The following is a 22,738-nucleotide window of genomic DNA, read 5'->3' on the forward strand; positions in this document are numbered from 1 at the left end:
GCACTTGTTCACCCATTCCACAAACTTCTGAACATCTACCACGTGGAAAGCCTACAATGTAGTGCTTTGAGGGATATGAATACATATTACAAAAAGTACCTTCTCTCAAAGAGGTTGTGTTCTAGAAGGAGACATAAGGATTAAACACAAATTACTCTAAGGTAGCACTGAGATGCTATACAAGTAATGCCAAACAGTTAAAATTAAAGAAGAATGAAAGATATCACCTGTGAGCGGGGAGAGGAAAGAGGACTGGGCAGCAGCTCCCCACTCGGGAGGGTCTGAAGGCCGAGAAGAGGTATTTCCCCAGGTAGGCATGCGAGAGAGGCTATTCCAGGCAGAGGGAAGAGACCACCAATGGCACAGAAGTGAGCCATACAATGTGGGCTGGGGGCAGGGAGCCTTGGTTGGTGGTCACACAGCGGAAAAGAGTATCAGGAAAGAAAAGTAGATTGCAACTAGATAGCCCTGGGTTTTGAATTCTGGGTACAGGGCTGGACTTTAGTGGATTAGCCATGAAAGAGGAACAGGTCAGCAGCAGACAAGCCGGTGGAGAAGTGGTTGGAGAGCACTGGGCTCTCCAGGTAGGACAAGGCGAGGATCAGGATGAGATCAGAACTCCACAACTGAGTTTGAGGGAGAGGGAGGTGCCCATGGAGGCAGCATCATGGGGAAAATCCCAGTGAATGAAAAAACCAAGCATGTCAAAAGGAGGCTCTCCTGGAATGAGGGGAACAGAGGGGCAGAGGAAGGAGAGGGGTGAGAGCACCTTCAGACCTGGTCAGTTTGATCCCTGCATAACGTGAAGAAAGGAGGGAGGAGTCCTGCAGCTGCAACGTGGGCTTGAGACATGACGGAGGGACATAACACACTGGAAGCTGGTCAGAGTAACACTCAGACCCATGGGATAGGAAGAGGAAAGAGAACGCAAAGAGGGATGGTGGGCCAACACTCAGGACAAGGATTAGGTGGGAGGAAGCAGGAGGCTGAGGGAGAGTGATTGGTGTAAACCAGGCCTCCTGCCTCCTGTGTTCTTTCTACCACCCAGGACCACGCTTCTGCTCCACACACTTCACTCTTTTCCCTTTTTTTCCTTCTCCTCCCTACTGACTCTCCTTCCTTCCAACTGCCTTTTTCTAGTATCTTCTCACTTCCCTGATACATAGACAAAGAATGGAAGAATATGAGATGCTAGAATTAAATAAGTTAGAACACACCAAGCAAAGGGCAGAATACTTATCAGCAATAACAATAAAAGCTCACCCTGGTAAGATGTACACAGGAGGAGGCAAGGGACAGGATGGGAGGGAAGACTAAGAGGAGGATCTCAGATTCACAAAAGAGCCCAACTTTCCAAGACATCATTACAACAGAAATCCTAGGGACTGCCTTCAGATACTTAAATGTTCAAACGGTTTCTTCAGGACAAGAATGATCAATAGGATGACTTTCATTGTTTTTGCCTTCTATAAGGAACAGAGGGAGGGGAAAAGAAGCATTTGCTCTAATCTACTTGGACAGGGTTTTCGGGTTTTTCTTTTTCATTTTTTTAGACCTAGATGGGCCATCCAAAATTATCATCCAGTAGGTAGCTCTTCTAAATTCTAGGGCAGTGAGCCATGTGTCTTATGAAGATGTTTATGTTTATTGTAAGTATTGTATTTCAGATTGGCCAAATTTATGAGTTAATGAAGCTGAACCTTAATGTGAAGGTGTACACCTTCATGACATAAGGGTCCTTTGTACACTAGTGATGTGTACAGCAGATCCCCCAGGACTCTGACCAAGGAGGCAGTGGGAGGGAGTGGACAGAACAGCCGGCCAGGGAGGAGGAGCCCGTGGGGCTGGCCCAGTTTGGCCTCCACTAGCTGTGAGAACCTGCACATGGCACTAGCTCTGGTCAGGCCTCAGCTTCCTCATCGAAAAGATGGTTCACATGGATGGATGAACTCTAGGGTTCTCTCGCACTTTGCCAGTCTAGGACTGTGATATACCCTGAGCAGCTGAGTGCGGGGGTCAAGAACTCCACAAAGGTCTGAACTACTATCTTTTGAAATATTTATTTACCTTCCACTGAATAAGTATGTATTCACACACATACAAAATCCTGTCTTGCAGGACAGTCTGAATTCTCTTTAGAAAGGACTAAACAATTCCCAGAGAAGTGTAAACTAACCTTCCCAGGCATTTTTTAACAATTTCAGGTACTTAAAAAGAAATCACGAGGCCACAGTTGCCAACGAGCACTGGAAATAGCATGACCCAGAGCATCCACCACCTCTCCCCAGAAGCACAGTGGGTCTGATGAGAGACATGGATATTCCCCATCAGGGCGTTCAAATACAGGCTAAGAAACCCTCACACAAGACTCAGATCCCCATTTCCCTCTGCTGACCTCTGAGAGCATGATGCAGATGCCTACCAAGCTTCAAACAATGTTTTTTGGGGAAAGGAAGAAATATAGTTTAAAACTGGTCCTTGGGGTTGGCCTGGTGGCATGATGGTTAAGTTCATGCACTCCACTTCAGCAGCCTGGGGTTCACAGGGTCGGATCCCAGGTACAGATCTACACACCACTCATCAAGCCATGCTGTGGTAGCATCCCGCATACAAAACAAAGGAAGACTGGCACAGATGTTAGCTCAGGGCCAATCTTCCTCACCAAAAAAAAAAACAAAAACAAAAAACCTAAAACTGGTTCTCAAGAGTATCCAGGAGCAATGGACTAGTCACTTGGTAAAAACCTCATTAGGCAAGGGAACCAAAACAACGCTAAGCGAGTTCCAAGAGTTTTCACCAGCCTGAGACTCGCATGCATGAAGCTGCAGCACACACTGCAGGCAGGCTGTCTTGTCATTTGCTCTTTGGGAGAAAAAAGTAGTCGTGGTTACTTTGAAATTAGATTAAGCTGCAACAACCAATTCTGAAAGAACATGTTTGCTCACTAAACTTCTCATTTAATCACGTTACACGTAACAGCGCCAGTCATTTCCAAGGTATTTCTATTTTTCTCAATTGCTTCCAGACAGTTCTGTGGTTTTGACTTGTGCTGATCTTTTTCAATGAAAATAAATGAACCATCTGGAAAAACAAGCACACATAAAACACCACTTCCTACATTTTAAAATGTTAAATTTGGAAGTCGTTTGTTTTGTTTTGGTTTTTTTTTCCAGAGAATTTTTAGTACGTTCTGAACGCCAACAGGTTTAATAAAATTTCATGAAGAACTTCTGGAGAAACAAAAACATGATCTGTGCTCTTCTGATGGCTTTACGAGTTGTAAAAAACAGGCACACCCTGCCGTCCCATATCCTTCCTCCAGCTGTGAGCAGGCAGCCACCTCACAGCCACGGTCCTGGGAAAGGCGCTAGGAATTCCAGCCCCTGACGCCTCAACAGGGACACGGTGTCCCTTCGGGGCAGAGCCCGGCGAAGCAGCCCTCATGCTCCTTATGGAAGGGTAAGAGGCCCGCAGCTCCTGGCCAGGGCACAGACAGGGCATCTGTTCCACCTCAGGTGGCACTCAACCTGGCCCAAGGTGTGGACTAAGAAGCAAACCACGGCCTGGCACAGACAGGTATCACAGCCTAGTGCAGGAGAACGGCCTCCTCTGGGCTCCAGACCTTGTGCTGGGGGCTCTGCCCGCATTGCCGCATTCATTTCTCACAACAACCTTCAAGCAGGTACTACCGTGCCCTACATACAGGGAGGACGTGGGGCATTCACTTCTTCCCTCAGACTGGGACGGACACAATTCCTAGCAGTGGGGAGCTAAGCAGAGTTTCAGGAGTCCAGACCCCTGTTGCTCCTGACTTTGAAAGGCAGTCAGCCAACGCCCTCATCTACATAACCCACCACCTTGAGAGGGGCAGGCCTGGGAGGGGGAGGAGGTGACAGCAGCGTGGTGTCGTAGAAGGAAAACCGGAGTGGAATCAGGAAGCCTGAACTCCAGGTCTCACACCAGCACTTACTCCGTCTCTCCCTAAGAGAAGATTCTCTCTTGCACAAAATCAGGAAGAAGGCAATAATCACTAGCAGCCCCTCTCGGGGCAGTCACAGGGATCCAGGATGACAACGCAGGCCAACGTGTTTTGTAAACCACGAGGCCTCCACGGTGGTCTGCGCAGCCCCTGGCTGGTTCACAGCAACTCACCTCGCAGCACTCTGTTCCGTAATCCCGACACCCACCCAGAAGAAAAGAATCAACAAACTCCTGGCTTGAGGAAACAAAACGTGCTTACTGGGCACTCCTGATACTAGTCGAAGTGGTCGTAACACTCGAAAGGCACGGAGGGCTTTGACATCAAAGCCTCCTGATTTGCCACTGGAGTGGTTACCGCCTTCTGTTTCTTTGGTTAATTGTTCCAAAATTACACTAAACAATCTGAAAGAAGACGAGAGAAAGAAATGTTAGAGTCTGTCACCCAGGGAAGTGAAACAGGATGATAACAGTAGTTATTTTTGAACAAGGGCTAATTCTGTATGACTGCTACTTAAATAAAGGGAAAGCAAGGCAAAGGCAAGAACTGGGCTGTGAATCCTGAATGTGACCCCCCTGCATCCAGAAGGACTGGGGACAGGGATTGATTTCATTTGTTTTCCTGCCAATGGAGCATCCTTGAGCAAGTCAGCCCTCATGGAAGACGGGACTCGCCGGGGACCTAACAGTGACAAGCGGGATTGCTCAAACAGAAATAACAGCAATAATCATAGCGGGTACCATTTATGAGTGCTCACTATATGCTCAGCACTTCATGTACATTATCTCATTCATCCTCACAAAACGTTATGCAGTAGGAAGTATTATGAACACCATTTTATGTGAGGAAATAAACTCGATAAGAACAAGTAACTTGCCTAAGGTCACACACATAGTGGCAGAACTAATATATGAATCCAGGTATGTTGACCCACTAGAATGTAGGGTCCATAAGGGCATAGAATTTCAGTGTTTGTTCATTTGTTCATTTAGTCTGTTCTAGCCTAATGCCTAGAACAGTTCCTGACATATAGGAGGTGCTCAAAAAACATTTGATGAATAAATCAATGAATGAATATTGACTTCAAAGTCCCAACTCTTAATCAATATGTTATACTACTTCCAAGACAATCTCATACACACACACCCTGACCTCCTCCCCCCCCCCCAAATCCCCATAGGGACGTTCAGGGAATGATGTAAGTCACAGATGCTAAGGAGCTGTGTAAAGCCCAAAAGCAGTAACCTAAGGAAAGGTATTAATACCGTCATGTTCTCTTTTGAAATGTGAATAATATTGTATCTGGCATCCACGACAAATTTTTTCCTACTCTCAGAAGGTTTTTCGGATAAAGCTATTTTCAGGCAATCTGCTCATTTGACAGTTACTTGTGCTCTTTCAAATAAACATTTATTCTTTGGAATTGTTGCTTGTTTTTCAGAATAAATATAAATTTGCCCATTTCAAATAGAGTCAACTCTGGCCCATCAGATTGTGGGAATGACTGGCCCAGCAACAAAGAAAAGGTTTCTCAAGTTTAATTAGCAGGCAAAGCAGAAACTCTGCCCCCAATGGCATGCCTGTGGATCGCCAAGACACAAAGTCCACAAAACCCAGGGTGGTCTGATTGCAGTCCTGATCAGGCAGCCATGTCATTCTGGGGCACTTAAACACCAGGCATTTGTTTTAATAACAGTACAGCACCCCAATGAACCTGGGGTTGGGGAGAAGGCAGGGGGAAATAAATCAGGTCTCTACCTTTTCAAAGCTTCAAATGGTGACTCTCTCTAGTTATGACTGGGGAAATATATCAAATTTATGACAGATTTCTATCATTAGCATAGTTTTCTAATTACTGTGAACCCCTGCAGCAAGGCTAAAGATAAAAGTCATGGCTTCACAAATTCATAGCTTCACAAAAACAAAGAAAAAGCAAGAAATAAAACCTCAAACTCTTCTGAAATGTGGCAGCCACAGGAATTTTCATCCCAAAGGGTTAGGAAAGTAATTTATGCAGGTGATGACTTAAGATTGCTTTCAAGTATCAGTGTTTTGCAATGTACACTTCATGGTCCTTTTATCCCCCGTTCTTCAGCAATGCCCTTGAAAACAGGTGAATAATGTTTCTCTGCAGTTACAGAGGAGCCTGAGTCAGAGAGGGAAGCCGGCTGCCATTTCTAGACAGCCAGCGAGCCTAAGGGGCCAGGGCTGCCTTCCACTCCTAAGAGTGAGGAGGCATTAGGAAAGTCCCTCTCCTTCCCTGGCCTCAGTTTCCCCCTCTGTAAAATGAGAAAACTGGATTAAATGACGCAAAGCCCTGCTCTTCCTATTCTAATATTCTGTGATTCTACTCTCTTCACCGCCCCCACAACCCAACAAAGGTACCATGCGCCTGAAGAGATAAGGACGTGAGGAGCGAGTATTCGATCCTAGATTGTTATTAGAAGTTTATCCCAAGACAGGAGAAAAAAGGCAAGGAGCTACCTAAAGTGACACAAGTTAGAAGCACCAGAATGAGCACTCCATCTTCTTCTTCACAAAAGTTTAAGTGACGAGCCTGAATGCTTGAAATACACTTATTGAAAAATAAGAAGGGCGGGATAGAAGTTGGCTCAGATCAAACTCTTCTACACAGAGAATAATATCAGCTCTGGGAGACACATTGAGTCCTCCTGTGGTCACATTATTAGCAGTTAGCATCTCAGCAATATCGATTACTTTCTTAATGTCTCTGTTATTGGGAATCTTGACAAAAGCAACAGGTCATGGTTGACTTGGAATGGAAAATCCATTGGATGGAGATACAGTCTGCAGTTGGAAACCTCAGTAGGAATTTGATTCAAATGAAGACATAATTCTTTTTCTTTTTTAAACTTTTCTTCCACTCTTTGACTACAATTCAGTGCCTATTTTCAAGAACAATCTGACGTTCTCAGGTTTTTCATATTTGAGAAAAAAACAATCTTTAGTTTCCTAGATGACTTTTTTTACTTTTTAAGTCAATTTTATTGCAGCTTAATTTAGATATAATAAAATAAACCCATTTAAAGTGTACAATGAGATGAGTTTTGACAAAAGTATAAGCCCAAGCAATAAACACCACCATCGAGATACAGAACATTCCCCGTATCTCCAACAGCTCTCTCATGCGCCTTTGCAGTCATCTTCCTTTTAAACTCAGCCTTGGGTATCCACTGATTGGCTGTTTATCACTTGGGTTGTCTTTTCCTTTTACAGAATCTTACATAAATGGAATCACACAGCTTGTTCTCCCTATTGTTTATCTTCTTTTGCTCACCATGTTTTTGAGATTCATCCAAGTTGTTACATTTATCAGCAGTTCATTTCTTTTTATTGTTGAGTGATATTCCACTGCCTGATTATACCACAACAAGTTTATCCAGTTACCTGTTGAGTGATATTTGGGTTGTTTCCAGTTTTTTTCTATGATGAATAAAGTCTCTTTGTGAACATGTGCTTTCACCTATCTTGAATAAGTACCTAAGAGTACTACTGGTAATACGGGCATATGGTCAGTGTGTGATGAACATTGTCAGAAACTAGCAAACTTCTCCAAAGTGATGGGACCATTTTCCATTTCTACAAGCAGTGTATGAGAGTTCCAGTTGGTCCATATCTTTTTACATTTAGTAATACTAGTGGGTATGTAGTGCTGTCATTGTGGCTTTACTTTGCATTTCCATAATTATTAATGATGTTGAACATCTTTGTAGGTGCTTGTTGATCATTTACATATCTTCTTTGTGAAGATCGGTTCAAATCTTTCACCCATTTATATACTGGGTTGTCTTCTCACTGTTGAGTTCTAACAGTTCTTTAAATATTCCGACTACAAGTCCTTTGTCATATATGTGTATCATGAATATTTTTTCCCAATCCATGCTTTACTTTTTCATTTTCTTCACACTGTCTCTTGAAGAAAAGTTTTAAATTTTGATAAGGTCCAAAATTTCAATTATTTCTTTTATGGCTAGTGTTTTTTGTGTCCTAAGAAATTTCTGCCTACCCCAACGTCATAAAGTCTTTCTCCTAAAAATTTTAGTTTTATCTTTTACATATAGGTCTATGATTCATTTTAAGGTAATATTTGTGTACAGATGAGGTAAGAATACAGGTTCTTCTTTTTTTCATATGAATAAACAGTTGTTCCAGCACCATTTGTTGAAAGTTTCCTCAACCCACTGAATTATCAAGGCACCTTTTTCTAAAATCAATTGAGCATACAGATGAGTCTATTTCTAGACTCCCTCTTCTTTTCCATTGATCTTTATGTCTACTCCTTATGCCAATATCACACTGTCTTGACTACTGTAGCTTTACAGTAAGCCTTAAAACTAGGTTCCACCTTTGTTCTTAAAGGTTTCTTTGGCTAGTCTAGAGCCTCCCTAATTTCCACATGAATTTTCAAATAAATTTATCAATCTCTACAACAATCTTGCTTGGATGAAGATTAGGATTCAATCTATAGCTCAATTTGGGAAAAACTGATATCCTAACAACATTGAGTCTTCCAATCCATGAACATGGTACATAATTCCATTATTTGGGCCTCCTTTAATTTTTTTCACTAAGGTTTAGTCATTGTCAGTGCACTATTTATCCCTAAATAGTTCATGTTTTTTAATGCTATAGTAAATAGTAATGACTTTAAAATTTCATTTTCCAATTGTTTATGACTATTATACAGGAATTCACATGTTTTATACTAACATTTTATCCAGAAACATTACTAAATTCATTCAGAAAACATAATTGTGTATGGTTTTAATCTTTTTAAGTTCACTGAAACCTGTTTTATGGCTCAGAATCTCTCTCTCTTGGTGTATGTTCCACGTGCAGTGAAAAGAATGTTTATTCTGCTCTTGTTGAGTGAAGTGTTCTAAAAATATCAATTAAGTGAAGTTGGTTGATGGTACTGTCCAAATCTCCCTACATCCTTAGTGATTTTCTGTCTAGATAGTGAATCAACACTCCTCAAGAAAGGAGTATTAAAATGTACCTCTACAACTGTAGATTTGTCTATCCTTCCTTTCAGTTTTATCAGTTTTTGCTTTGTGTATTTCGAAGCTCTGTTATTAGGCATATACATATTTGGGATTATTATATCCTCTTGATTATATGATTCCTTTATCATTATGAAATGTCTATCTTTGATAAAATTCCTTGTTCTAAAGTCTAGTTTGTTGGATGTTAATATAGCTACGTTAGCTTTGATTAGTTCTTGCATGGTATGTATTTTTCTTTTTACTTCCAATTTTTTTGTGTCTTTAGATTTAAAGTAGGTTTCTTGTAGACACTGTGGAGTTGGGACTTGGTTTTTTTTTTTTAAAAAAACATATAAACCTGATAAACTCTGGATTTTAATAAAGGCTTAGCTGGGCTTAAATCTACCACCTTACTATTTCTTTTCTATTTGCTCCATCCCTTGTTCCTTTGTTCCTTTTCCCTGATTTTTTGAATTGAGCTTTTTAAAAAAATTCCATTTAATCTCCAATATACGCTTATTCACTATACTTCTTTATTTTTCTAACAGCTCCTGTAGGGTAAATGTCAGCAAAAATTTTCTGTAAAGTGCCAGATAGTAACTATTTTAGGATTTGCAGGCCATAGAGTCTCTGTCACAACTACTCAACTTCACCAGCCTAACACCAAATACTCACAGACGTGAGGGAGTGTGACCGTCTTCCAACAAAATTTTATCTACCAAAGGAGATAATAAAATACTTTGTCAATGTGGCGGGGGGCGGGGGGCGGGGGAAGGCAGTAAACCAGATTTGGTCTATGGGCTGAAGTTTGCAAGCCTGTGCTCCAGGGTTTACAGTATACATCTTTAACTTATCATATATACCTTCAAATAATATTTTATCACTCCACCTACTGTACATGCACTTTGCAACAGCATATGGCTGTTTCCTTGTTCCTGTCCTTTGTGCTATTGTTGCCATATATTTTACTTTAATAGATGCTATAAACTCTACAATACATTGTTGTTTTGGTTTTTTTTTTTTTGGCTTTAAATAATCAATTGCTTTTAGAGAGATTTAAATGTGAGAAAAAAATGTTTTTATATTTACCCGTGCATTTACCCTTTCTGGCATTCTTCATTCCTTTTCTGTAGATCCACATTTCTATCTGGTGTCATTTTCCTTCAGCATGAAGACATTCCTTTATCTTTTGTTGAGGTGCATGTATACTGGTGATAAATTCTCAGCTTTGCTTTGTCTGAAAAAATTGGTTTTTACTTTAATTTTGGAAGATGTCTTCACTGAGTAAGAATTCTTGGTTGACATTTTTCCCTAGCACTTTAAAGATGTTTCCAGTGTCTTCTGGCTTGCACAGTTGCTGACAAGAAGCCTTTAATGTCTTTTTCTCTGACAACTTTTAAGATTTTCTCTTTGTATCTTAGGTTCTGAGCAATTTGATTATGGTTATGATGTACCTTGATGTAGCTTTCTTCTTGGGCTTTGTTGAGATTCTCTGACTTGTGAGTTTATATTTTCCATAACATTTAGAAAATTTGGAATAATTTCTTCAAATATTTTTTTTCTGTCTCCTCTCTACCTTGTCTCTTCTGACCTCCAAATATATGTATGTTAGACCACTCGATATAGCCCCACAGGACACTGAGGTGGTGTTCACTTTTTTCTCCAACATTATTTTTTGTGTTATTGCTATGTCTTCAAGTTCTTTAATTTTTTTCTTCGATTGTGTCTAATCTGCTGTTAAACCAATCCAGAGAATTTTTTATTTTAGATATATTTTTCAGCTCTTGAAGTACCATCTGATATTTATTTTTTATATTGTCCCATCTTTCCTCATTGTGTAGTCATGCATTCCTTTAAGTCCATAAACATATTTATAATGGATGTTTTGAAAGTCTTGTAAAGTAATTCTCTACTAATTCTATCATCTCTGTCATTTATAGGTCTCTTTCTATTGATGGAATTTCCTCCTGGTTATAGGTCACTTTTCCTACGTCTAGTGATGTCTGACTGGACGTGGGACACTGATAAACGTCTGGATTTTGTTGTCTTCCTTTAAAGAGTATTGAGTTTTGTTTTAGCAGGTAGTTAAGTTACTTGCATACAAGTTTGCTCCTTTTTAGGCTCCTTTTCAAACATTATTAACAAGGGTTGCAGGTAGTCTTTACTCTAGAACAGGAGTTGGCAAAATTTTTTGTAAAGGGCCAGATACCAAATATTTTAGGCTTTGTTGACCTAAACTACTCAACTCAAATATGTAAACAAACATGTGACTGTGTTGCAATAAAACTTTATTTACAAAAATTGGTAGCAGGCTGGATTTGGCCCATTGGCCATGGTATGCCATCCCCTGCCCTAGAGCTAGTTTATCCTCACTATTAATGGTCTCCTGGGGTCTCCCTTGACAGTCCAGTGTTGTTCAATGACATCTTTCCACTCTGGTTGGTCAGAACTTGAAAACATCCCAGACTTCTGTGAGCACTGGTTATTGTTTAGTTTACAGCCCCCAACTTTTCTTTTTTCCCCTAATAGTGTTCTTTGCCTGGCCTCATGGAATCTCACCCCATGTAACTGTAGCTTAGTCTTCAGCCAAAGGACTCCAAGGCATATTTATGGAGCTCTATGCATAGCTCCCTCCCCTCTCATACTCTGCCTCTCAAATTTCAGCCACCTGAGGCTCCCTGAACTCTTGTTTCTGTCTCAACTCAATGAAGCCACCAAACTCTGTTTGTTCCCTGCCTTTGTGCTGTACTATAGTCTGAAAAATGTCTCCAGGCAGAAAGGCGAGCTGACTGTAGGGTAGGGACCAAAGAAAGGGAGCTAAGCATCTCCATCCTTTAGCTGAACAGAAAGTCCAGGGTCAGGAGAGGCACGGCAAGATTGTTCCAGAACCAAGAGAACTACAAGGCTCCTGCTTGCCATTCCTTGTTAGAGTTCACCAAAGATAGGAAAGTATGGCACATATCTACCCCCTGTTCATTTTAGCTCTACTACCTTTGTAGTAATACCTCAAATGTCAATGTACTATGGTGGTTTTTGCAAAAGCTAACTTTTTTCCCCTATAAGTCTAATCATCCCGCTGGGCCACAAGTTTGGATCCTGTTTTAACTTCCTAGGTTTGAAAAGACAGGTTCAAAGTTTATCCCACTCTCCCAAAATCCAGCTGTATTAGTCGCCCATGAAAAGCCAAAGGATTCATGATAAAAGAATAATCCAAAAGAAAAATTACCTTGCTCAACTGCAAAAGGCAATGGAATAAAGTCATGGAGATGAAAACAAGAGAGGTCATTTAACAATCTCTCTCTATAGGACCAAATATAATTTTAGGAGCAACCCATTTTACAGCTGGGTAATGAAGACTTAGTGAAAGGATATATCTTATTTTCCTATGTGGGTATTTGATCCAAAGACCCAGCATTCCTCTGACACTGATTCATTTTTCTCTTGCTGGCAACATTTTCAGGTGTAGAAGGACCAGAATAACACAGGCCACTGTTTTTTATTTTAACATTCTCCTTTAACTGAAACTATTGGTGCCTTCTTCCTGTGACAGGATTTTGAGAGTTTTCTGGCTTATTTCACTTCATGCCAGATATCTGACATTATTCAGACACTTGTTTTCTTATTTAAAATTGGGTAGTAGCATGCCAAAGTTTTTCCCACAAGTCAGCAGACAAAATTAATAGCTTTGCTCAAGGGATGTTAAATAGCAGAGTATCTCACAGCTACGAAGGATTTACTACTTTTTAGTGTTTTGTTTTTTTAACTTAACAGAGTGATAAGTATAAGAGTTCTACTCATTTGACTCTAATCACCAGCAGGGCTGGCCTATCTATGAAGACCCAAGGCCTTCTAAGATGAACCCTCTCACATCAGAAGGTTAAACTTCCATCTCTAACACGTTACTGAAAGGCGAGTAAAAACAATAAGAGAATGTCAAACCAGTTTCTGCCCAGAGATTGACAGCAGCATGGCCAGTCCTCAAAGAACTCCCGACAGGTTCTGGCAACAACGACTGGCATAAAGGAGCAACCATATTCCCTCAAAAGACTGTGTTTCCTGTTACTCCCCATCTCCCATTTTCCAAACAAACATTTTCCTAAAATAAAAAGGACTTACCCTACTATTACTATAACAAAATCCAGTAAATTCCATCCATTTCTAACATAAGCATTAGGATGTAGCAATAATCCATATGCTATAATCTTCAAAAAGGTCTCGACTGTAAAAATAATCAGGAAGGCATATTCTACTTTTTCCTGGGAAGAGAAACAAACAAAGAAAAGGAAATAGGGATTAGAATCAATATCTCAGAGATACAAACATTTTTCTCCAAGCAAAGATTTATTAAGAGAAATGGAACAATTAACACTGCACCTGGGCCAGGAAGGCATTTTAATTCCAAAACTGGATTTCTCACAGGCAACTAAGTGTAAAACACTTTCATTCTGGGCTGCATGATTGCAATCTGCCACCTGCCCTGATGGGCGTGCCATGAGTCTGCCGAGGACATAGCGGACAGCAGACATGTTTGTTATTTGCACACATTTGCAAAATGCAGTGTGCTTTCCTCCTGAGATTGCCAAATCAGGCCCAGGAAAGCACAGGGTGCAACCAATATTCCAATGGTGGCTTTGGACAGAATGCCCATTAGAAGAAAAAAGATGCATCTGCTTTAACCCTCGCATAAGTCAGGGTCAGCTTTGTCACTGCATAGCAAGGTGACCTTGGGCAAGGCCCCCTCCTCCCAACCTAAGTTTCCTCATCCGCACAACAAGGAGGGTGAATCCAGGATGGCAAACCATTGCCTGCTTATTGGCATGTGACCTCTCCCCAGCTGACACTGCTGAGTAGTCACCATGCACGTTCCCAGGAAGCCTGGGATAAGTCTCTGAGTCCTTCTCATCTAACAGTCCCAGCAGCCATTCCCATCTGACTGCCTCAGACCTTCAAGACGCCACCCTCAGGCTAGATGACTCTTAGAACCTTTCCAGACCTACTCACGCAACTCCGTGAGTACAGAAAACACATCCATCAGCAGGTATAAAAATTTTGACTCGTTTCTCTTTTATAAAGGTTTTCTTGTACAGCTTCAGTTTTAATAGAAATATGGACTGACTGGGATGTATACAATTAATTTTACAAGAGGCATTTCCTGGCAAGAAGCTACTTAAATAATAACCAAATGAAAAACCATCAGTGATTAAAACTCTTCCATATGGGCCATAAAGTCCTTTACTAATATTAATTCTACTCCATGGGACCTGAGGAAAGTTACCACCATCTCAAGAAAATAGAAATCACAGAATTCATTTCTTAAGATACCTAGTGCAAAAGGCCAAATAAATTTGGCTCAGGAAATATGTAGTGAGAGCCTCTTCTGCATGATGGGCATCATACCAGGAGCCAGGATTAGGATAATGTCTCCACTATGGACCCTATCCTCCAAAGGTTTAGTCTGGTGGAGAGCTCGGGGTTTGGAACACTCACACAGAGAACATCCCAAGAGAGGTAACTGACAAAGAGTAATTCTGCATCTTTAGCCCTTTGATAAGGTCAAAGGGTTATTAGTCCATTTCTCTCGTGCAAGGACATTGCTTTGTTATATGTGACCACTATTTTGCCTAAACTACCCTGGGCTTGAGCCATTTGCCACCAGAGGGCTATCCCTCTGTTGCCAGGGAGTCCCAGTCCCAAGCTGAACTTCCTGTGTCTTGCCACCACATCCTTCCTCTTTACCACCAGGGGAACCATCCAACCACTGCTGGACCCCAGCCTTCACGCCCATTCTCTGCTCCCCATTGGTCATGCCAGAAAGCCGGTTCATCCATTCTTCCTTCCTGGGTCCCTGTGATTCCTAATCTGCCCTACCAGAGTGCCCTTTGATCCCCGGAACACCATCATACCAGTCTCATAAATTCTTTCGTGGTGTGAGTCAGCCAGAGTCAGTGTGTTTTCAATTTTAAAAGCCTAGCTCATCCTCAACCTTCAAACCCATGCTTCCTCTAAGACCTCCCCACAGGTCCTGTCCTCGGCTTCACTCATCCCATGCATCCCACATCCTTCACCAGCCTGTGAAGACCATAACCCCACTCCCTCCACACAGCCCACTCTCCAGGCGGGGGGTGAGCGGGCTTATGAAATGTTCCCAGAGCAGCAGCGCACACGCCCCCTTCCTGCCGCACACAAACCTCCAAGGACTCCTTTGTCTACTCTCCATATTCCCTGTGACCTCACACGAGCAAGAGCTTGCCTTCTGTTCACTGCCATATCCCTGAGTAGAGTGTTCACAAGGGAGGCACATTCACAACACTGTGGATGTTCTGAGGAACAGAGACCGACTTTGCTGCCGGGTGGGGAGGAGAGATCCAGGAAGGCTTCAATGAGGCAGTGACATTAACTTTGTTAGCTAAAAGGAGGAGCAATATTGTTGCTTTTAACTAGAAGCAAAAATCTCTGAAAATACCAATCCAGTGTTCTCAAATTAGACCCTGACCACCAAATGTAGATTGTCAATATGTTTTCAAGACTTAGAGTTCTAAGGGAACGAGATAAACTGAAAACAGCATGTTGATTTTTCAATTCCTCTTCCTTTTTTATCCTTTCTGCTTTATTTACTAGGCCAGACAGAAAAAAAGGCTTTTGCTGCCATCAATATTCATAGCAGTTACATCCCCACGTCAACACAGCGTTATACTTTAGAGCAGAAAAACAAGGCAGGGAACAGAGAGTACACCTACCCAACACAGCCTGTTTTTCCTCTTTGGCTTTTATTTGTAAGTAATTTTGCCACAATAATACAAGGGCTATTAGTATAACTGAATTGTTTGGGCTTCTTTTATCCCCTTGTCTTCTGCTCCCTCTCCCTTTTTAAAGAATTTGGTTTCTCTTTCCAAAACCTTTAGTGCATTACTTGATGGAATTGATTATAAGAACTATAACCTTGCTTTAATGTGATTCTTTATTACAGAGACTCCACCATAATGCCAACAGAACAATCACAGCCTGGAGAGCATGCTAGACCAGGGTGCCTAGAAGCCAGTGTCATCCTGGTCCCCAATCCTGCCATTAAAAAGGACTCCAGAAAACAAATAAACCTCCACATTAAGCAAATGTAGTGTAAAAAAAAAAATCTTGCAAAACAATAATCATGGGGAGGGAAGGTATTGACTTTACAGAAGGATCGTTCATTTGAGAAAACAATGTTGAGTTAGTAATTTGAAAAGGGAGCCACCAAGAAAGTCAGCTTCCTAACCGGGCAAGGTGGGAACATGCACCCAGCCGAAGGAGCCGGTGAGCCGTCACATAGAGCAGATACAGAGTCTGTGGCAGGATGGAGGAGAGCATAGAGGAAGAAGCAATGGCATGGATGAAGGAACAGGATGGCTGAAGAGGAGGCAAGTAAGAACTCTCCTGAACTGGACAGGAAATGAGGTGTCCCCTGGGGAGGGGCTACACCTTAAAAGCCCTACCCCCGGCTACACAAAAAGAGTAAACGATTCCCGCAGCCAATCTCCCTGCATTTGCCAGGCAGAGTCATGCGTTTGTGGCACTCACCCAGCCACCAGCAGATCCCCTCTCTGACAGGGGATCCTGGATGGGCAGGGCCACTCAAATCACCTTTTAAGAAACCACCAATTCCTCTTAACCAGAGACCACCCCATATATGGATGAAAGTCCCCCCACAAGACCTCAAGCCACCAGAAAAATAAAGGCTCAGAATCTAATTATGAAACCTGATTTATCTGCTTTAAACTGTGAAGTTTAGCCAAAGAGGAGAGGTTCTAAACCAACAGTCTCTAAATCAGTTAACCCTACACAGAACCTGGAGAAACAGAAACCACAACTAGCAAGGAATGGGAGATATCAGGATCCTTAATTGTACTTGGTTCTCTCTTCTTCTATTCTCAGGGATCCTTTTACTAGTGCTGTCATACAAACATTAACATCCATTATCCATCCATCCATCCCTGGGCACCTGGCTCCTCCTCAGAAAGGCTGATCTCTACCCTCACAGAGCTCCCAACCTGATGTTAAAAGATCAAAAAGGCTTGATGAGCTGGTAAGATTCACCTCTTTGCTTTGCTCATCCACACACGTGGCCCAAGTCTTTGGAATAGTCTCCTGGCTTACACCTTGGCAGTAGCTGCCCCCTCCCCTCCACATGTGCTCCCTTACTGGCAGGATCATCTCTTACTGTCTTTGTAACTCCAGCATCTAGCACCATATTGGGCATACATAATGTACTCACAGGTGCTAATGGGAAGTAGAGAGGAAAAAAGGGAAGAAATGAACCCACAAAGTTAGACTTAAAGGGGGCTATAAAAACATGAGGTTTCATGATCCTAGCATATGCATCAAAAAGCAAAACAAGTAGGGTAAAAATCTTCCTAAGCTACCATAAATTCTTTCCAGAAGAAGCCTGGACTAATGGTCAGGTTGATAAGACAACAGCTGATCTCAACATCTTACCTGGCCCACCCTTTCAATCTCAACATGAGCCCCCAGGGTAAAGTCTTCAATCCTTCTATCTCTAGCTTCCTCTTCCAACTTCCTCCCTTCTCTCCTGCGACAGCCTCCATTCCAGGCGTGGGCCAACCTGCTCCCTCCCACACATGCTGGATGCTCTCTCTCCTCCATGACTTTGCCGACCCTGCTTCACCCTCCTAGTGTGCCTACACCCACAGGGCACATCCCTCTTCACAGTGAGCTCACAGCTCTGATACAGGGTTAAAACAGCCCAGGCCAGTGGGAAGAATGCAGGGCTTGGAGCCATGATACCTGTTTTCTGCTAGCCCCAGCTCAGCCACTGATTCAGGTCCACTTCCTCTTCTTTCTTCCTAGAATGGTTTCCCCCATCTTACTAAATTTTACTTGTCCTTCAAGGCTCGGCTTAAATGACACTTGCTCAGCAAAACCACTGCTGGCCTCCCAGACAAAATTAGGGCCTGCTGCGACATGCTGTCAAAGCTCATTATACTTCTTCATAGCCCTCTTCATAATGGAAATTTTAAATTTTTAAAAATTCTCTAATATTTGTCTCCCCCAATAAATGATAATTTCTATAAGATCAGAGACCATTTCTACTTCATGCATCATTATATTCCCAAGGCCTGTCACAAAAATACATACTTGATACGGATAAGTGAATAAATAAGTGGGCAAAATGAGAGGTTTTGACCAAACATTATTCAACGTCCCTTCCTGCTAAGAAGTTCCATAACTGTTTTTGTCTGCTCAGGCTTCCATAACAAAACACCATGGACTGGGGGGCTTAAACAACAGAGATTTATTTCTCCCAGTTCTGGAGGCTGGGAAGCCCAAGACCAAGGTGCCGGCTGACGTGGTGCCCGGTGTGAGCCCTCTCCCTGGCTTCCGGACGGCTGAGTTCTCACTGTGTCCTCAGCCGGCCTTTCCTTGCTGCGTACAGGTAGTTAGAGATCTCTCGCTTCCTCTTCTTATAAGGGCACTACTCCCACCAAGAAGGTCCCACCGTCAAGACTTAATCTAACCCTAATCACCTCCCAAAGGCCCCATCGCCAAACATCCTCACACTGGGGCTGAGGTGTCACCATTTGGGGAGGACGCACACATTCAGTCCACAACAATAACACAAGGGCTCCTTGGCTTTGCCCTCCTCCAGGAAAATGTCCATGACCAAACGTCAGGGAAAAGGCTGGCAGCGCACCCTTCCTGATCCATCACCACAGCTCCTGGGGTGTTCCAGAGTGAGCAGCACGCACAAAGGCAGATGGGTCAAGGTGCTGAGAGGTCCAGAGCAGCGGGAGCTCTGACATGAGGGACGGGCAGGAGGCAAGGGAGAGCGAGCTGAAGGGGCCGACTCCAGGGAGGCCATGAAGGGCCTTGTGTGCCAGGCTACCAGGCTTGGCCTCTGTTTCTCGCCTGTAAACTGAGCAGACTGGATCGGATGACCTCTTCTAGCTATAAAAATACACTTCTCTGGGACCAGATGAGCAAAGTCCAGACACAGCTTCCGAGGGAGGTTCTGTGAGGGCCCAGAGACCCCGGGGGAAGACAGCCAACCAAGAGCAGCAAGACCCAAGAGCGGCTGCCGTTTTCTCAAGTGGCTGGGTCACCTGAGGTCGCCACGGCACGTTCAGGCCAGGCTGGCTGAGACCCTCCCACTAGCGGCCTCATGCATTTCAGAAGGTGACCTCAGGGGCCACAGGGCTACTATTACATGGTTTCAATAAGAGATTCAAACTCTGGTAAAACGCTGGTGGATGAACCACGGGAGAGTGACCAGCAGGCAGACCTTGCCCAGAGCCACTTAGCAGTAAACAGGGGTAATTTTTTCCTCTGCAGGTATTAATGGAGCATGTACTTAGAGGGCCTCCAATGGGTAGTTTAATGCCACATTTACATGAAGAAACTGGCTAGAACAGTCAGTTTGCCTTTGTTTTTCTTCACCTTTGGTTTAAAAGTACAAGTTTTAGATGACACTTGTGTCCCCTGAGTCCAATTCTAGTCTCTACAGGTGGGTCATCTCGGTTGAGTCATTGATCCCTTCTGCTGCTCAGTTTCCACATCTATAAAACAGGGATAATCACCCTTGCCCTACCCACCCAGGTGAGGGGGAAAATCAGGTTACGTCATGGGTGGGAAAGAGCTCTGCAAACTGTCAGACATGTCACAGTCTCACTGAATGGGGACCGAGGCGGGACAGCTCTCCCAGCCCCTGGGGAAGTGGAGCCCTGAAAGGAGAATCTGGAGACCTCACAGAAACCTCTGAAGAGGCTTCTCCGGAGATCCCGTGCCAATCCAGTGACCCCATGTGGGGCAAGGCCTCCACTCAGGATGCCGTCCAGAATGCGCCCAGAGGTGACCAAAGGAGGCGGCCAGCAGGGCGGCCTGGCTGACTGCTCCTGGAGACCAGCTTCAAAGCCATCCGGTCTGTGAGAAGAGGGTAGGCTCACGCCCAGGGCAGAGGCGGCTGACTGGGCGCTCTCTCAGGATGTGGACTCCTCACTTGCCGGCAGGGCAGAGTCACTTGCTGCTTTGCTGCCCGGGCTAAAGCAAGCAGCTTGGGTGGGGTGGCTAATTAGGGTTCTTTCCTCCCAACAAAATTCCCAGGGTAACAGCACCCTGACTTTCCTCTAAGAACTGCTCCTTTCCTACTGTCAGTCCAGTGGCTACAAGGGTTGGCATGTGGCCCAGGTTACTGGCTCAGGGACAGGCATGTGACCCAATGCACGCCAACTAGGTCCAGTTAGAACTAACCGTGGGATTTTCACTTCAGCATCTAAGCAAGAAGTTCTGCCATTGGCTGGACTTAGCCCTGAGAGGCCATAAGCCTGGAGTTACCAGAGTACATGGAGATGAAGAACCAACACCAAAGAAAGCCAAGCCAAAAAACAGAGAGAGAGTCAAACAGAAAGACAGAGAAACAGAGGCAACGATCTGACTCTAATGCCATTATAGGAGCCCCTGGATGAAGCTGAACCTGAAGCCAAAATTCTTCCCCCTACCTTGGGCTTTTCAGTTACAAAAGCCAATAAATTGAGCCAGTTTGGGTTGGGTTTTTGGTCAACTGCAAACAAAAGAGTCCTACCTAAATACACGGGCCTATAGGACCACTCTGTTTCTCTAAAAGTTGAAGCATCTAAGAGAATCTTTCTCAAGAGCTGCAACTCCTTTGATGATTCCTTTTGCCCCATAGGCTTAGGGATGGTTCTTTAGACACAGGACCAATGGGCCTGGCGAGTCATTGCCTCTGGGAATTTACCTAGGCTCAGCTTTCCAGATTCGCTCCTTTCATCTCTGTTACTGTCTTCAGTTTCAACTGGTTTCCTGGGCTCTTCACATTCCTGTAAACTTGAGGCCCCAGACTTGTCTTGCTTCCCATCCACCTACCCTGGGACATGGACTCTGAGTTCCCTTGGTAGTGGGTGTATTGCACGCTTGGCAGCCATGCACGTCCTCACCCAACTTCAACACTAAGGCACTGCCCACCTCCACCCCACCTTGCCTGGCACTTCAGGCACCCTACTTCAACATAATCCAACAAAATTCACTGGGTAACTACTCCATACCAGGTGCAGTTTTGACCATTGGGGATTCAAAGATGGTTAAGACACTGTTCATATCCTGGAGGGGGACATCAGATACATACATAAAAATCAGAAGACACAGCAGATGACAATCAAAGCTAAAGCAGAGGTTCTGGGAATCTCCTGCAGGGAGATGGGCGATCCAGCAATAGTGTCTGGAGCATTAGGGAAAGCTTCTTGAAAAGCATAGGACTGTTATCATATCTAAATTCCTCCATCTGGCATCCCCGAGGTCCTCTACAATCTGTCTATACTCTAGCTACCAACAACTAACTGATATCTGTTACCCCACTGAGTACAGGGCCCTGCTCTACCCGATTCCCCTTCCCCCTCCAGATCTCCTTCTGCTCCAGTCCATCAGTTCCCATAATTGTCCTGCATATACATCACTCACTGGAACCTCTGGCCTTTGTGACTGCTCTTCTCCATGACTAAAAGCACTTCTCCCTGTTTATCTAAATCCTGCTCCACTCTCTCAGGGAAGTCCAGGGAGTTTCATCTCCTCTGAGCACTATTCTGTTCCCTCTTTTGCAAGCCTGACGCACCTATCAGGGTAGCCGAATGACCACCATGTGCCTGCTGCCTCTGTTCCCCAGGCATCCCTACAGCATCACTAACCGGTCTTCTCACTGGTGTAGCGGGCACTCCTCCCGCTACACCATAACGCAGCGTCACCAGGTACCCAGTCAGGCATCATCTACTGACCGGAGTCGGCACAGGAGTCAAAACTGTTTGCCACCCTGGGGTTAAAAGTTGTACCACATGTTTTGGCATTTAATCATGAAAGTAAATCATAACAACACTTGAACATCAACTATGTACACGACCATGAAAAAGAGCAGAGAAGGTCAAGGCACTGGCCTGTTTTCAGGAGCTCCTGGTCCAGTTGGGAAGGTAAACCTCTTGATGTGTTGTCTTGTATTATTTGTAGATTGTCAGTACCCTGAAGGCAAGAACCACTGCATCTACCTCTGTAGAATCCTCTCACTGTACTGAACAGAGAACTGAGCACTTAGCCCCAGTAAACACCAAGATGGCATCATCCACAAAAAAGACAAAACAGAGCCATGATCCCAGGGCTGCATTTCTAAGCATCTGGGCCAAAATCCTGTCTCACTGTCAGGGACCCCAACAGATGTTCTAAAACCCAGGCCAGAATCCCATTCACCCTCTGCTAGTTGGAGTTACAGAGCTACACTTTCTAAACCGTGTCAGGCCTTTACATCCTGTTCTGATAGCTCAGGTCAAGCTGGATGGCAGTGGCATTCCGTGCCCTACGTGGGACCCATCAAAGCAGCGCGCTGCCTCCCTGGGATCTAGGGGATTGGGTCACGTGACAACTGCCAAACATCCATCATTTTAGAAGAGAATTCTTTTCTTAGCATTCGTTAGCTCACATGACATGAGCCAAATGCTCCAACATGTCTACCTCCTTGGCTGAAAAGTAACAAGCAAGCAAACATTTCAAATGACAGGAACTGGGGAAGTATAAAACCAAACATTTCCATTTTGACAAGAAAGCAGTCATTCTTCTCCTCCATTAACAGAGCTGAAGAAGAGCCTTTCCAACTTGTATACAGTTAAATCTCCTAACATCTGAACTATAAGTGCAATCTCATCTCGTTCCCCTCATGCTCACTTGTATCCCTGTACACACACCACTTGCACACCTGGACACAGCACTT

The 22,738-nt window shown here is 43.7% G+C and overlaps 1 protein-coding gene across 1 annotated transcript in view; it reads right to left on the bottom strand.

Annotated features, from left to right (window-relative positions):
* Positions 1–21,482, bottom strand: part of CACNA1D (calcium voltage-gated channel subunit alpha1 D) — a 175,266-nt gene extending 153,784 nt beyond the window's left edge. Inside the window, exons 1-2 of the mRNA XM_046685745.1 lie at positions 21,448–21,482; positions 4,241–4,383 (exon numbers count right to left, since the gene is read on the bottom strand). Coding sequence (XP_046541701.1) covers positions 4,241–4,383; positions 21,448–21,482 — 178 coding nt within the window. The remainder of the gene's footprint in view (positions 1–4,240; positions 4,384–21,447) is intronic.
* Positions 21,483–22,738: the final 1,256 nt, after the last annotated feature.

The sequence above is a fragment of the Equus quagga genome, chromosome 1 (genome assembly GCF_021613505.1).
Source record: "Equus quagga isolate Etosha38 chromosome 1, UCLA_HA_Equagga_1.0, whole genome shotgun sequence".
Classification (NCBI taxonomy): Eukaryota; Metazoa; Chordata; class Mammalia; order Perissodactyla; family Equidae; genus Equus; species Equus quagga.